At 32.2% G+C, this 17,923-nt stretch overlaps 1 protein-coding gene across 3 annotated transcripts; it reads right to left on the bottom strand.

Annotated features, from left to right (window-relative positions):
* Nucleotides 1-11,729: 11,729 nt before the first annotated feature.
* LOC131599440 (F-box/kelch-repeat protein At3g23880-like) lies at nucleotides 11,730-14,337 on the bottom strand. Of its 3 annotated transcripts, none has more exons than XR_009282772.1 (3): nucleotides 12,932-14,337; nucleotides 12,280-12,337; nucleotides 11,730-12,191 (listed from the first exon to the last, which is right to left on the bottom strand). XR_009282772.1 is itself a non-coding variant. In XM_058871790.1 (2 exons), the coding sequence occupies exons 1-2, from the start codon at nucleotides 14,197-14,199 to the stop codon at nucleotides 12,149-12,151; spliced, it is 1,311 nt and encodes a 436-aa protein (XP_058727773.1). In that variant the 5' UTR covers nucleotides 14,200-14,337; the 3' UTR covers nucleotides 11,730-12,148. The 3 variants fall into 3 exon arrangements, 1 of the variants encoding a protein (XP_058727773.1); XR_009282771.1 differs by having other exon boundaries at nucleotides 11,733-12,191; nucleotides 12,280-12,340; nucleotides 12,932-14,335; XM_058871790.1 differs by lacking the exon at nucleotides 12,280-12,337.
* Nucleotides 14,338-17,923: the final 3,586 nt, after the last annotated feature.

Raw genomic sequence — 17,923 nt, forward strand, 5'->3', positions numbered from 1 at the left:
TGGTTCTGTTTCTGTCTATATTACTTATTTCTGTTTCTCCCTAATTTGAATTCTTGATTAGTGAGATTTGAATTATTTTCTGAATTTTTTTGATATTTATTAATCAATCAATTTCAGAATAGTACAGTTACGTATTTATAAATTTGAGCATAAATAAATATTTTTATGTGAAATTTTATTTTTAATAAGAACATAAATGCATATTTTATTATTAAGTATTACAATTGTATAAAAGCTCAAATTTGCAAATTCTCCCATTAGATATTATATATTAAAAATCACTCATTTATTATAAAAAAATATTGATGTTGTCTTATTATTCTTTACATGCTCAGCTGTAAAATATCAATACTACTTTTTTTTTAGCAATTCTTTAGACGAACTAAATTTATATTCTTGTTATTATACCAAATTTTATTATTATTAGTTTGTTTTGTTATAATGGCTTTCTCTTGATTTATGAGTTACTAGTATAAAACACGCGCGTCGCGCGGTTGTCATGATTATTCAATAACATACTTTTATATAGACATGATTATGAATATAATAATAAAAATAATTAATTAATTGATTTAATTATTAAATAAAATTTGTATGAGTTGCATAATTAAAAAATGTATATATATATATATATATATATATATATATATATATATATATATATATATATATATATATATATATATATATATATAGTCAATCAATGTACATTTTTAAATTAGGGTTTTTCTAACCTATGAAATCTTGCATAGGATAAGTGCAATTAATATATTATTTCCTTTCATATAAAATATATATATAGTCAATCAATGTACATTTTTAAATTAGGGTTTTTCTAACCTATGCAACCTTGCATAGGATAAGTGTAATTAATATATTATTTTATTTCATATAAAGTATCATATTAATTATTTTTCTTTTGAAAAGTAATCTTTTATATTTTTTCTCTCCCACCTAATTAATGGATCAACATAAATAATAATTAATATGGTAATTTATATTTTAAAAAATGGTGTATTAATTGTCTCTTATCCTATGCAAGGTTGCTTTGATTTTATAACATTACTCTATCCTCGTAACTACTTTTAATTTTCTTATATTTTTCATAAATTTAAATTATTTATTAATTTCATTCATTTTATTATTATTACTATAAAATATTTTAAAAATATATTTTTTATTATCATTAATTTTGAAGTAATGATGATTCAATTCAACGATTTTATAAGATGTAATTAGGGGTGGCAAAACGGGCCGCCCGCCCCGCCCACCGCCCGCCCCGCCTTATGCCCGCCAAAAAACGAGCGGGGCGGGCATGCCCGCCAAGTAAAATGGGCATCAAAATCATGCCCGCCCCGCCAAGATGGCGGGTTGGCGGGCGGCGGGCTTACCCGCCTATTTTTATTTATATTTTTTTAATAGATTAATATGTTTTTTTTACCTTTTAATTAAACTTTTCACTTATTTTTTATAAAAGTAATTTTTTAACAAATTTACTCTAAAAAATATTACATATATTTATAAATAAATGTATAAAATAAACCATCAAGAATTGCAATTAACTAAAAAAATAGTGCGTTTTGAAGGAGGAGCGGGTTTTGGCGAGCGGCGGGCTTTGGCGGGGCGGGTATGGCGGGCGGCGGGTTTTGGCGGGGCGAGCTTTGGAGAGCGGCGAGCCTAAAATCCCAACCCAACCCGCCAATTTTTGGCGGGTGCGCGGGCGGCACGGCGGGCCTCGGCCCGTTTTGCCACCCCTAGATGTAATGATAGTTGTTATTCAATTTATTATAATCAATTTAAAATTCTAATATTTAATTAAAAAAATGAGACCTTGAATAAGTAATATTTTTTTTGTTACAATATCAGGTTCATGGTTAAAATATATGATAAAATATATTGTAGGTTCATTTTCTTAAAATGAAATATTATATAATATCCTTAAATTTATTGAACAATAGTGCTCAATAACTATTCTCTTCATCTTTTTTTTGACGGACTATTCTCTTCATCTTTAAACAATTTCAAAGCTGAATTATCAAATTAAAAAATTTAACATTTAAATTTATAAAATAATAGTGTTGTAGAATTATATTTTACGAAAAAAGTGATACATAATCAATAAATAAGAAAAAACACAACTAATCGTTAAGTAACGTTAATTAAGTAAAATATTCTATTTTTTAAATTAACCAATCACTCATTCATTCCATACTTTGTCAAGTTATTTATCATATTCTAAAATATACACGTGAGAGAGAAAGTGAGAGGAGTTTATCTATTTAAGGAAGAAAGGGTGAAAGATTTATCAGTTTTAGAATAATAAAACATTATTATGAATGGCCGTTTCATGAAACTCCTCATTTTCTAAACATTAATTTTTACAATATTTATTCTTTTCGGAGCAAATAAGGTATATATTACTCTCAAAAAAACTGTTTAATACATAGGGTGATCCATAGATCCAACCCATCAAAGATCCTATAACATCAAAAGAGCTATATGTTTCCTAGTTTTCTTATACTACCAGCACCTATATACAATATTATATAAGACACATATCTCTATTTGTCGTATGTTTGAAAACAATGGAATTTCTCCTATTCCAAATACCATAAACAGTCTCGGGGAAAGCTAACTTCAATAGGCAAGCTCTCCAGCCTTTCTTGGTTACCGCTCGAATTATATTAAGATAATATAATTATAAAATCTGTAATTGATTTTTGTTCCAAAAATAAATTGTAAATAAAATTTAATATAATGATGATAACATTAAACACTAATAATAATATTTTTATGAATAATTGATAGTAAAAATAATATTATATTTAAAAAAAAAATTATAATCAACATTGAAATATTTTTGGTAAAGAATACTAAAATTTTGCAATAATAAAAAAAAAAGTATTTAAATAAATTTATGTTTTGACATTACGCAATAAATGAGCTAATTAAAATTAAAATTTAATATAATAATGGTAAAATGTAACTGATTTTTCAAATTGATATTAAGAGTCATAGTTAATTGTTGTTATAAAAAGAATAAATAGATATTAAATCATAATAATTGAAACAATTATTGGAAAATTAAATTCATTAGTTCTAAAATATGTTATTCTATTAACAAAAATATGATATTCTAAAATATTTTACTTAATTGATGCTACTTAATGATAAGTTGTATTTTATCTTATTTATTGATTATGTACCACTTTTTTCGTAAAATATTATTCAAGTTATATTTTTATATTTTATAAAGCTTGAAATATAGGATAAATTTCTAGATTTTTTATATTTGGAAGATTTTTTTAATAAATGATTTTTTATTGAAGATTTTTTATAGAGGTAATTGAATATTCTTAATATTATTATTATTATTATTATTATTATTATTATTATTATTATCATTATAGTGGTAATTGATTATATTATATTCTATAATAAAGTTAAGACCATAAAATATTATATATATATATATATATATATATATATATATATATATATATATATATATATATATATATATATATATATATATATATATATATATATATATATATATATATATATTCTATAATTCTATAATTTTTAATTAAGAAATTTAAGATTTAAAAACTTTTAACCATTACTTTATTATTTTCCCAATCATTTGATTATTAATTATTTATTTATTATAATAAAATTAGGGTATTAAATTGGATAAATATAATGATATGGTGTGAAGAATAAAAAAGTGATAAAAATTCAAAATTTTAATAGGTTTTTAATATGATGCCACATTGGATAAGATTTCTAATATCATGCCACATTGGATTTAGGGTTAGGGTTGTGTCAAAGGTTGTCATCATGACAACCTTGAATTTATATTAAGTAGATTAAGATAAGATTAAATTATTATTGATAAATAATTATTATTTAGATAGATATAAATATATTTTTATTGATATTTTATATTGATATTTTTATTATATGCGTTGATTTTATAAACAATTTATATAATGCGTTTATTTTATACAAATGATTATGATTTATTAAAAGTAGTAATTTATCTTCTAAATTTTTATTTTGAAAATGTATTATTAATTAATAAAAAAGGGTTTTCTCTAGCCGCCCATGAAAACTTCGTAGAAACCTTCTGCTTCAGCTTTCACGGCGTCACTGAGTCTCGTTTCGGATTGCGGAAGTGGAAGAAGCGTTTGTTTCAACCCCGTTTATTTCAACCCTCTCTCTATCAGATGGTATTCTTGGCGGCACCTACTGAGTGTTTGGTCAATCATAATAGGGGCTGAAGTTAGTTCTTCTTCAAGTACGATCTGGGAACAATTTTGACAGTATTACTCCAAAGGTGCTTTCAACCACGGGAGTTTCCCTTTTGTTTTCACAGGTTTGTTTTAATTTTTCAGCGTTGCTATTATTCTGAATTTTATTTTTTTTATAGTTTAGTATTTTTTTTTAATATTTAATTTTATTGAAGTGTGAATATTTTGAAATCAGGAGTGAAATCTATTTTCATTGATCCGAATCAAGGGAAGATAATAGTTGTTGGTATGTATCCTATGAAATCTATCCTTAGAGAAGGAAGAAGTACTGGAAAAATCAGAAGCATCAGAATGATGTCTGTTATTAACATTTCAACATCAGGAATTCCCGCAGAGATCACATAATCAGAAGCGTCAGAATGCTATCTGTTACTAACCTTTCAACATCAGGAATTCCCACAGAGATCACATCACTAAAGTAATATAGATTGTCCTCAATTTCATCTACAGCAGCCGTAATGGTAGCCTTTGAGTATGGGCCTGGATTTCTGTCTCAGCAACCATAATAATTTTATTTAATATTAATAATATTATTATTATTATTATTATTATTAGGTTTGTATAATTAAGGTTTTATTCTCAGAAATTATTATTATTATTATTATTATTATTATTATTATTATTAGGTTTATGACATGTAGGCTTTATTCTCATGAATTAGTATTATTATTAAGGGTTTTATTCTCATGAATTATTATTATTATTGTTATTAGTATTTATTATTATTATTAAGTTTGTATAATTATAGTTTTATTCTCATGATGACACGTGGTTTAGATTGTTGTAAGAATGACATGTGGTTAGGGTTGCCATTATGATATCTTTACATTTATATTAACTAAATTTGAGATGTTATTGTATTGTGAATTCTAAAAGTAATAAATGCTCATGAACTATTATTTATAAGGATGAATGTGATGTTCTTGAAGGTTAGTCATGATTTATTTTCAATCTTCGGTGCTTAATAATATAATTACAGAAATTATTATTAATATTATTTTCTCCTTTTGAAAAATATAAAAAATACATTTATATAAAAAATTATTTTTCCGTAACATTTTGAATTAAAAACTACTTGTTCATTGTCATAGATTAATTTCTTGTTATATACTCAAAGAAATAAATAAAAATGTTTTAGGAGTATATTAAAAATCTTATTATTTTGAGAGTTTTATTTTAAAAAATTAAGTAATCACTATTTTGTATAATTCTAATCTCACTTATCGTAAATATAATTATGCAAAATTTTCTATTTTGAATAAAATATGTTCCATCTTAATTTATATGATTGTAAATCGTCTATCGTAGGTACAATTATATGAAATTCGTTAACTAAAATAATTAAACTGATTTAATTATAATAAATATTATATTGATAATAATTTTTTTAATAGGCAACAAAATTCAATAAATGAGTATTAGGAATACTCGAACCGGAGTACAAAGGGGCGCACCCTAAAAAATTTCAAGATGAGAAGAGAACCATTTTAGAAAAGTACGGTTATTTTTGTCATTATATAAGGTTAACCACCTTCAAGACAAAAATTTGATAGAATTAAGACAATCCTCAAAGCTAAACACCTTAACCTTAGATAGAACTTCGTTTCGAAAAAGCCACAGATTCTAAGAAGTGGCTAGCCAAATCAAACCAACCATGTTGCAAAAGGAAGCCTTTTTCACAGTGTGAAAATGCAGAAGAAAGTTAGCAAGACTTAAAGGCAAAGGAACCTTATCGCAAATCCAAGTCGCAACAGCTTTTCAAATGCAAGAAGAGATGAAACATGAATCAAATCAATGGGACACTGATTCGTCTTCAGTGAAACAAAAACGCAACACTTATCTAAGTTCAAATGGATAACGCCTCTCTTTGATAGTTGATCCCACTGTTTACTGTGATATTTGGTAAACAAACACTAGTCTTCCAAATCAAATACTTTGGTAACTTACAAGATCGACTAGATTGATCTTAGGACATGTGTCGTAGTTTTTTGTTTATGATTAGAGTTACAATAGAATTCATGTTTCGACAATTATTACTTCTTAATGAATACTAAAGCTTTTCTTAAAAGCAATAAATGATAATAACATAAAGTAAAATAATTCAACTGAATAAAGTAAATCACCTTGAATAATAAAGGTTTATACTGATAATGTAAATGGCTTTGAAATAAAAACGATTGTGTTTCTATACATACATTCTCTGCAACTCTTTTCTCTAACGCTGGTACTTTGAGTATTTGAGTAATTTGTACAAAATGAACACCCCTAAATCCTAACACTAAGACTCCTATTTATACTAATTCGACCATAACGTTCCTTCTCCAAAAACATGTCACGTTCGACATTTGCATGATCCTTTTGAATAAAAAACTTCCACGCGTCTTCGACGAAGGGATTGATCAACTTTGGATTCAAATTTTTTCTTTCTGTGAGCGCCAAGTCTTCGATGCGTTACATCCAAATAACTTTAAATTTTAAATCAACAAATACAACTATTTGATTCTGATAACTTGGGCTTTTGTCCCACCTTATCCAATCGAAGCCCCAAGCACAATGAATATTTTGTTTTACTCTTCGACCAGCTACTATCGAAATTATCAACTAACAAATTGCCCCATCAAAAATGTGTATTTCGTTACGCAGAGAAATGCTCATTTTTTAATACAATGTAGAATTTCGACAGGCTAAACCTATTATTATAATCATTTACTGCTATGACATTATGAGTAATGATTACATCTTTTTCCAAAACGGCCATTCAAACGTGCGTGCAGCAGTTCCCATCATTGCTATCAAAACAATCAGTTTCCAAGAAAAAAGAAAAGAGTAACCTCTCTTTCTTCTCCATAAGGAGGTGACATGTGTCCCACTAAACCTTTGATAAGTAACTTTCCAACTGCCATAGACCTCTTATAAATACCTCATCTTCCCCACTTCTTCACTTTCGTTTCTGCAAATTTGAAACTCTTAAGTATTCTCAGAGCAAAAAAACCTATTTTATTCTTTCTAAGATCTTCAGTTAACTCAACTTCCTTCAACATTGTCTCCCACTAAGAAGCAACACAAGTCTAAAAGCAAAAAAGAAACCGAAAGTTCAAAGGATTCCCCTCCTCATACTGCACTTCTTAGCAAACTTATGACTTCTGGGAATCAAGAGTTCATCTCACCTCTGAAGCTTACTCCAGAACAAAAATCCATCTATGCTTCCCAGTTACTCATTCCTTCATCCTTTTCTGGGAAAACCCTAGGCTTCATAGGTCCCTTGATTTCTGTTGGGGATTTAGAAAATTTTGCAGAGTTTTTTCCAGTTTAGCATGTGACAAAATCTACAGCTAATAGGACCAAACCTCCACAAGAGGAAAATGAAGATTCTGCTAAAAAAACCCACAAAAACTATTAAGGAGAAAAATGCTGAAAACATTTCCTATATTATGTTTATTTATAATAATTTGAATTCTCACCCTTCTGTTTGAATGATGTTCAATGCGACATCGCGTAGGTTTCGAGGATAATGATGATTTGAAGGAGGATTAACTTGGAGATTTAGATCTCTTGTAGAGTGTCTTGACTAAGTAGTCATTTGTGCTCTGGTCATGTAACACTTGGGATTAGGTTTTATATTTTTTAATTTACTTGATGCTATGAGACTTTGTTTTACTCATATGTATGTCATATTTGTATTATGTTATATTCTGGATGTATGGCCTTTGAGCCAAGATAATTGTGATATGGTGGATGATGTATGAGAATCATCCAAATTTACCATTTATTGTGATATGATGGATGAAAAATGTGTTCCCTAGCCCTCTCGAGTGAGAGAGTTTATATAATACCCTAGGCGCGTAGCTAACATTCTGAGTATTGGGCTAGGTCGTGGATTTAGGCTCAAAACTCGTGACTGTCAGGATTATAGGAGTAAACCTAAGAATCATGGGAGACTACTTGACACTAGCCATTAGGCGAGCAGAGGGGCGATCCCAATCGACACGAGGTGAGATCTGGGGAGCCAAATGAACGCCTAGATATGATGGGGTCGATCTGGTCGGCTAGGTCGCGTCAGGCTTGGTGTCAGGCATGAGGGAGAGTGTTTTCTCCGCCCGCGGGTGATTGGGCCTAGGTCATTTGGGTCGTCTCAAAGGTGGACGTGGATTGGGTTATTCCTCAGTGTCGGCGCTATGGCGGTGACTTATCAGTGAAGAAGGTGAAGCTCTAGTCTCTACGTAAACAATATGAGAATCTCAACATGAAGAACAATGAGAAGGTATCTGAGTACATCTTGAAGGAAAATCGCGATATAATATGCAGCGGAAATTAAAATTTTTCTTTAGTGATCCTTACGAATGGGCATGATCAGTGATAGAAACGGTTACCTCTTGTGACGATTGAAACCTTTGATGCCGAATCGAAGGAGTGATCACGAGCGTTGATGAATAACAACGCCTCTACTCATTCCACACGAACAGATCCCTCCAGTCTCAGTGCTAGCTGATACGAATGAAGGCTTTGAGTGAGAGAGAAGAAAATACGCCTAGGGCTTCTCAGATTGAATTTTCATCAAGTCAAAATGCTATTGCACAAGGGTTCTATTTATAGAACCACTTGTGTGGGCTGCAAGCTAAAAAACCCACTTAAGTGTACGTGCACCATACCTTATGATGTACCGTATATCACTTAAGCGGGTGGTACCTTACCATATTATGTATTCTACTTAAGTGCAATGTACATTACAATGTTCCTTATTTATTTTATCTCTCATAAATATGTCCTTGTGTATGACCCTGTAGGTTCTCGCGACGTTGGCAATTATATTAAATCATGTATTTAACTTAATAAACAATGAGCGGTATCTAGCAACACGTCACTGTTACCCAAGTCACGAAAATGTCATGTGATCTGACAAAATATTTTTCCATGATAATATTTGTGTGTACAATTACCCTTTTTCCATTATGTTTATATTGAACACAAGGCATAGACCGTGTCACCTTTGTTTAGTTCAATATTAAGCCCTTAGACGTTAATCCTGTTATGCAGGATGGGAAAATTCCACCTATGTCACTCATGTCCCTCAACATGCTTTGTGGAGTACCCATCAAATGTCTTTATGGGCATCTAGTTACAGATAATGTTTGATCAGCAATAAAGTATTCGACTCTACATCTAGGGTCCATAGTGGTTTCAGGTCGAAGGGTGGTATACACCACTTATCACCATGAGAATAACTTATGACACTTTGTATAATATTCTATGTAGTATTCTCATAGCGGGTCAATCCATTATAAATATTACTCCTAATATTTATACCTATGTTAAGACTTTATAACTCCTTATCCATGATCCATGAGATGTGATCATCAGTCTATCTACATAATAGTCTCAATGCTTTAATGTTATCCTATCCCACTTCACAATAAAGCTCGAATACGGATACTTTAAGAATAATGTCTTTATGTTTAATGATTATCATGATTAAATCAAACTTAACATTTCATTAAACGGACTAGATATTCTAGGGACTTTATTATTTTTGAAAAACAAACATAATATAGAAATGCCTTTTTATTATTAATAAATTATTCAATACAAATACCAAAAGTATTGGCCTCTAGGGCTTACACCAACACATATCTAGAGTGATTCTGGTCACTAATTAGATGAAAGCTTGTGGAGAAACGTTCTCAAAACAAGTGTTTATTGAGAAGGTACTAAGATCACTTACTCCTCAGTTTGATTACATTGTTGTAGCTATTGAACATTCTAAGGATCTAAGCACCATGAGAATTGAAGAGCTACAAACAGTCTAGAACCACAAGAGTTGTGTCTGACTAAGAGAACCTCTGAAAGAGAGGTAAAGCAGACTCTGAAAGCATCTTTTGTCAAGAAGGACCAGATACAGTCTTGGTCAGATGCCAAGAAAAGACACGGTGGTTCTCTGAAGTCAGAAGCCTCCTACTCTGATGAAAAGAAACGTCAAAAGGGAAAGGAAAAGCTTGACAAGATAATGGTTCAGTGTTACTTTTGTAGTAGGTTTGGTCATTTTGCTAAGGACTGTTAGTCAAACAAGGAAAGGAAGTCAGAAGAAGCAAACATAGCCAAAGGAGATTCTAAAGAAGAATTTGTGCTATTGATGGCTTATGAATATGATGATGAACCCGTGTGATTGACAATTTCTGATTTTGAATGAGACTCTGAATATGAGTCAAAATCAGAAGATGACTCTAAAGCTGAAGTCGAGTTTGATTCTGAAGTAGGTTCCGAAGATGAGTCAGAGTCAGAAGATGATTCTGAAGCTGAAGTCGAGTCTGATTCTATGAGATTCTGAAGATAGTCAAAATCAAAAGATGATTCTAATTCTGAAGGTGAATCTAATTTTGATCCAGATTCTGATGATGGTCCAGAATTTGGTGAATCAGAGTCTGAAGGCGACTCTGAGGGCGATTTTGATGGAGACTCTGGAAGTGATCCAGACTCTAAAGGTGGTCCAGACTATAGGGGTCAAACTTTTGAAGGTGATCATGTTTCTAAAGGTAGTGTTATCGGAGGAGGTCTAGAAGCTAACATTGTTCCAGGTTCTGTAGAAGATTCATAACAAGTTCAGAGACCACAAAGAATGAGACAAATACCCAGAAGGTTTGCAAAGTTTGACATGTTACATAATACTGAAATAGACTTTGAAGGCAATGTCATTCAATGTGCCATGTTAGTAGACTCTGAACCTGTGAATACAAAAGAAGCACTCAAGAAGAAAGTCTGGCAGAAGACCATGAAAGAAGAACTTGAGGCTATAAAAAGAAACAAGACTTAGGAGTTGACTGTGCTTCCAAAGGAAAAGAAAGCCACCGGCATCAGATGGGTCTTCAAGGTGAAGTTGAAGCCATATGGATCAATTGGAAAACACAAATCAAGGTTAGTAGCTAAAGGTTTTCTTCAGAAACCTGGACTAGATTACTTTGAGGTGTTTGCACTTGTAGCTAGACATGAAATAATCAGGTTGGTGATTGTTATAGCGGCTAATAGGAATTGGCCTATGCTACATCTGGATGTAAATATGCATTTCTAGACGGCCCTTTACAAAAAGAAGTTTATGTGTACAACCTCCTGAATTTGTGAAAAAGAATCAGAAAGGGACGATGTACGAATTTATGGACACTAATACCTACCCCGAATCCAACTGCATGGCGCTTCAAGATCAACCTCACCTCAGTGAAACCCATCCCTCTCTTGAAGTTGAAGCCCTATTCAAAACTCTTCATCATTCACAGGTATCACCCAAATGAACCATTTCCCACACACCTCAATCCTATTTACTATCTTCAAATATTGTTCCTAAAACATAAATAAACTTACACACTCATCATTATAAACAACATTACCATCACCAATATGATAGCAAACAGCCTCATTTTAAATGATGAGAAAAATATTTAAAAATGTACTTTTGGGCAGATTATTATACAATCCAAAGATAACTACAAAATAATATTCGGAGAAGTTTCAGATATTATTCACGCTAGTGGTTTAATGTATTGTTTGGCCTAGGGAGGATCACATGTACATAATAAAAATTGTGTTGCCAAAACAATGGTTGATATCATCAGAAAATATAGTTGGATGTTTCAGCAACAATAATTCTTCCCAATGGCTCTCTTACACAAATAGGAGTACAATTGTAAAACAACATATTTGGCGGTAAATTCTATCGACACTTACAAAGTAGTCCAAAAGAGGAACCAATAGAGCCATAAACATCTTATACCAAATGAGCACTAAAACAGAAGAAAATATAGCTCCAATAATACTTTTTTCCTTACTTCCTACCAAGCCAACAACCATCAATAATGCCTTATGTGCTTGAAGTTGATTGATGGTGTGGTCCTGTGATTCAAAAAAGACCCATATTAGACTGGAGATTGAAACATCAAAATACAAAATGTAGATAAAAAGTAAAGAAATTAGTTTCAACCTTGATGCCTGATGACAAGCCCGTACCACAAGTGACAGGACAGTTATGATTCTAGATACTACTGCAATATCATTATCAGTACAAAAATAAATTAATCCCCATTTACAAAAATTGGAAATACTTGAACTGGCATAAGCAAAACTAAACCATAAGTTGGAAGGTGAGTTGACAATTATGACAAACATGCATTCAGCCAGTTTGAACATTTATACAATACATAATACAAGTACAAATACGTTCATTAGTTATAACAAAGTTTTGAAGTAAACAAAAACGTTATTAGTTTCAAGAGATATGTCACATATGTGTCACCAACCCATTGACATGTTTCTGGCATTAACACTACACTCTCGTCTCTACCACTTTTTAACATTATCCCAAATTGAGGACATCTTGGTACTTTAGTTTTGTATAAAATGGTTTGAAAAGACATAACAAATAAAAATCATTCAAGAGTTACTAAATTTCCTTTTGGGAGGATCGACTTCTAGTCATAATAATATTAATAGTAATAATATTTAAACAAAGAAACAACATAAATCCTAAGCCACTGAAAAGAGAGTACCCGCACTAGCTAAGATTTTAAAACATCATACATGAAACTACAACAAAAAGAAAAACCAAACAATTAAATCATTGAAGAGAAACTTACTTTGGACAGGTCGAAACCAAGCTTTCAACATAATCCTTGGTATAAAACCACAATATCTCGGTGTGCTTTGAAGTAATTTCCTCTACTATATTATATCTCCAATTATAGAGAATTGCCTGTTGGTTGTAAAAACCATCACCTTCTTGATTGCTTGCAATAATCAGTGTGTCGTTACTGTCAGAAAAATACAAAGGAAACAGAAACAATTGAGAACCATATGCCAGCCAATCATCAATGCCATCGTAAATTTGAAGACTTTGAAAACTAATGCTGAGGAATAAAGTCCAAGACTCTCGAACTCCAAATTCCATCATCTTCCATATAACAAAATGAGTTCCCTTGGCACGGTGAGAAAAACAAAGACAGTCCATCAACACATTTACAGATGGCTCGACAGGTGGTACTTCAACAAAACCCCGAGGTGGCAACAACTCCTGGTAAGTCTCCGTGCCAAGATTGAGCGAGACAATCACAAATTGCTCAATGGTAATATCATTCCAATCATATTGAGACTTATTTCGAATAGCCAACCAGTTAATAGTACTACTTATATAAACACCACTATTCATAAATGGGTAACGGCCGGGACTACTAGGATGAAAACCGAATGGAACCGTTGGAAAACAGTCAATGTTTTTCCAAACATTGTCACTCAAACTAAAAACTTTCACCTTGGTTGAAGAGAAAGCCACCACCTTATAAGAGTTGGCTGAAACATCATAACCAAATGCCAACCTCCAAAATTCAGTTAGATAACCTAATTTTTCAGATAATGTCCTCGTGGCTGGGTTCCAAAAACGGAGCCAGAATTTTTGATTCTCGGTAGCCCAAGAACCACCGAGCAAGCAGAGCAATCCATTACATGAACCAACTATCTTCCAGCAATCCATATTCCTCAATCGGTAGCGAGACTGAGGACCATAGGAAACAGTGATACTCCTCAATCGATAGTTGCTAGTGATGAGCAATGGACTCTCTATCAAATCAGTTACGGTAAAGGGTACGACGCAGCAATCCCAATCCTCGTCAGGCATAGACCATTCTGGTGTCAGTAAGAAGTGGGTGTTTTTTGGCGATCGCTGAAGGTGCAATTTAGCAAAGGCGGGATCGGAGATTAGGGTTTTCCATGACTTACAAACACATTTCATTTGCATGAGAGTTTTGACGGGAAGCCGCGAAAGAATTTCTGAGATGAGTTCATCAAGGAGAAATAACAGTGATGTCGGAGCGCCGTTTAAATGCGGAGACTTCGCTGGAGGGGAATTCATGAACGGCGATTGAGTTTGTGCCGGTTGGAACGCACAGATGTTCTTGAAATGGAAATAGACAGTATTGAAGTTGAAACCCTAGGAGGAGGATTTGCTGCCTTTACTATTGGGGAATGGCTTGGGTAACTTTACTGTTACCCATGACTTTGTAACTTTAGTTAAAATGTTACATAAATAAATAACTAATATATATTATATTAATGTGATGAATTTTATTTTGCCTAAAGTTACCAAAGTTACACTATTGCAAAGTCACTTAAACCTGGTCCTTACTATTGTGTGCCTTTGATGCCTTTACTTCATTTAGGAGACAATTAAGTAATTAAGTAATAAAAAGAATTGTTTTTTTTTTAGGTGCTATCAATCCTTGCGTGGGCCAGTCCATACAGAACTTTGTTCTGGCTTTAAACGGGGCCCCCGCTAGTGGACGGTGGGATTGGTCCCTCTTGGATTAGTCGGTCGCAAGGCCGGATACCAAGATTTCCAAAAAAAAAAAAAAAAAGAATTGTTTTGAAGAGAGATAGAATGGTTAAGAAAGAGATAGGGAAAGTCATGAAAGACACCAAAATTGAAAGGTAGCTGATCCTTGTCTGACATTTGTGAGTTGCGAAAGTCTTTTGTTTTTCGTACAATTTTTTTTATTAAATGGAGGGTCGAAGTTTAGAAAAAGAAAACTACGACGAAACTGAACATAAAATTGATTTTTTTTTTATTACATGGAGGGTTGAAATTTAGAAAAAGAAAACTACGACGAAACTGAACATAAAATTGTCAAATGTAACACACTTTTAAACTACCGCGATAATTAATATAATGTTCAGAGTAAACATAAAAACAAGGATGTCACAATTTTAAAATAACCAAAACATCAAAATCGATTGTCATGCTTCACGAGGAACGAAATGCCAATTTTTAATAAATCATGTTTAACACAGTGGAATTAATTTAGAACGGACTAGCATAATCTTCATTGATGCATAAACCAATTAAAACATAATTCAAAACCAACAGAATAAGAGTATAAGAATCAACTCTAAACTAGCGTTCCCCAGTGTTACAAATCAGAGCATGACACTGACGCAACTAACGAACTAGTCTATACGCTATCCTCACCAAGCTCAATAGTCGCTACTCCTCAATCTGAAAAATGTCTACAGTAAGGGTGAGTCTCATTCACAATTAACAAATGTTATGAGTTCATAAACAATAAAACATCATAAGCACATTATTCACCCAACTGCAATATATTTAGATTTTCAGAAAAACATTCATCAACAACACCAAATACAATTAACCACATCACCATGAAATAACACTGGAAATATTCCAATCATGTTATAGCAATATACATGCAATGCACTGACACTATGCATGTGGTACCAATTCGTCATGGGATTAACCCATCTGACCGATGTAAACATCATTGAGATACGACAATGCCAACACTAATTCCTCACAATGGGAATTATGTCATCCACTGATCCAAAACATCACCGGAATTCAGCCACCAAAATGAGTATGAAGGCATGCATAACATATGACATACTTACCATCGTCACCGATCACGATGAACAAAATCATCTCATCACCACATCACCGAATTTAGTATGTTCATATTCAGTATCATTCAATCATCATGTCATACATCATCATAACAATCATAACAATCACAACAATAACAACACAATCATATCATCACCATATTACTACATTGTTACAATTTACAATATATGCACACAATGTATAACTTCACCAAAATAATTAAATTGGGTTTTAAAATAAAATTGCGTCAACGCTAATTACACCATTTAATTATATAAAACATCTCATTAGCTTTACAACGCTCAAAACGACGACTAAAACGGACTTACGGTTCAAAAGTTATGAATTATTTAAGAAATTAAAATTAAATTTTTTAAAAAGTTGTCAGGTGTAACCGGTTACGCGTTTACGTAAGTCTATTCGCTATTTTCAAAACTCGCCTGTAATCGGTTACAACAGGATTATTACCCGGTTACAGCACTCAAAAACTCCCAGTTTCTCTATTTTCCCAAGCGGTAATCGGTTACAACAGAGCTGTTACCCGGTTACAGTGTACCCAATAGCAGAGAATCACCATTTTGACAGCACCTTCTCATCTCCATCTCAATCTAATACATACCAACATAATTATAACACCAAAACAGAATCAATCACACATTTTTAACATACTTAGGGGTCATTTAGCATCAAGTATGTTTCATAACCATTCCAATTCATCAATTACATCCAATCTACACCATTTATCCCAAAATCCCAAAACCTAACATACATCCAATTGAGATAAACAACATACCTACTCAATCTTATCATTCATAAATACATAATAGATGATAATTGGTAGAGTCTCCCCTTACCTTAGCAAAAGTTCCTGGTTCTTCCTCTTCCTCTTCCAAAGCTCTTTCACGTTCTTCTCATCCCCTTCTATTTTCTCCTTTTTGCTTCTAATTTCCTCTTTTTCTTTAATTCCTTGTTTTATGAAAATAAAATCCAACTTTAATAAGGCCTAACACTTAGCACCTCCTTTTTACTAACCATAACTCTGACCCAATAACGTTATTTCTCAATTTCTCCAATTTAATCCAATTAAAATACCGAATAATCCAAATAATTAAATTAATAAATGGGAAATATGAGGTGTAACATCAAACAAATCACTAGCTAAGAAGTGGTTGATGAAGGTAGGACAAGCTACAAAAACACACGTAGATTCTCGATGTAACACTCCATTCTTTCCTAAAATATCAACACACATATTTGCTTCACAAAAGATGTGCTGAAAAGAAACCTCGGTATCTTGGCAGTTGAAAGATTTGATTCTGAAAATGAGCTTTCTATCGAGAATGTTACTAGTATTATTAGAGTTGATATCCTTGACTACCTGTTGGGAATCACTCTCGATCAATATATTTGAATCCAAGTTTATTAGCAAGTTGTAATTCTTCATACCTGTAACACCCCATAATTTCAGTTTATTAATTTAATTTGGATTTAAATTAAATAATTGGAATTTTAGTATTTTAATTGGATTTAATTGGAAAATGATGGAGTAACAGCTATTGAGCTTATGATGTGATGTTAGTAAAAGAGGGGTGCTATAGTGGTTAGGCCTTTTACTAAGTGGTGATATTTTATTTTTATTTTATTTTCATAAAATAAGAAAAAGGAACCATTTGGGGAGAAAGGAAGAACACGGGAAAAGAGCAAGAGAAGAGAAAGAGGCAAGAACGTGAAACCGGAAGGAGAGCATTCAAGAAATTCATCGAGGTAAGAGGGGACTCTTCCTTTTAGTATCTATTATGTGGTCTTAGGTGATAGGTAGATTGATGTATGGTTTGGTTCAATTAGATATTGGGATTGTTGGGTTAGGGTGATATAATTGGATTGAATTGATGATAATTGTGTGAACTAATTGGTTAATAATGAGTTTGGATGATGTTTTATGGTGTATAATTGAATGTATGATGATTATATGCCTGTATGTGATGTCTGGAATCGTTTTTGGGTGAAAAGGATGTGAAATCGCAGGGTCTGTCGCAGACTTTGGGTTTGCTGAAATCGCAGGTCCGCTGAGCGGAGGGGGGTCCGCTGGCGGCTGTGGTGTTTGTGTTGAAGTTGTGGAGACGTTATCTTTATGGTTCTCGATTTGAGGTGTTCAGTGATCATAAGAGTTTGAAGTATCTCT

Source organism: Vicia villosa, linkage group LG4 (assembly GCF_029867415.1).
Source record: "Vicia villosa cultivar HV-30 ecotype Madison, WI linkage group LG4, Vvil1.0, whole genome shotgun sequence".
Lineage (NCBI taxonomy): Eukaryota > Viridiplantae > Streptophyta > Magnoliopsida > Fabales > Fabaceae > Vicia > Vicia villosa.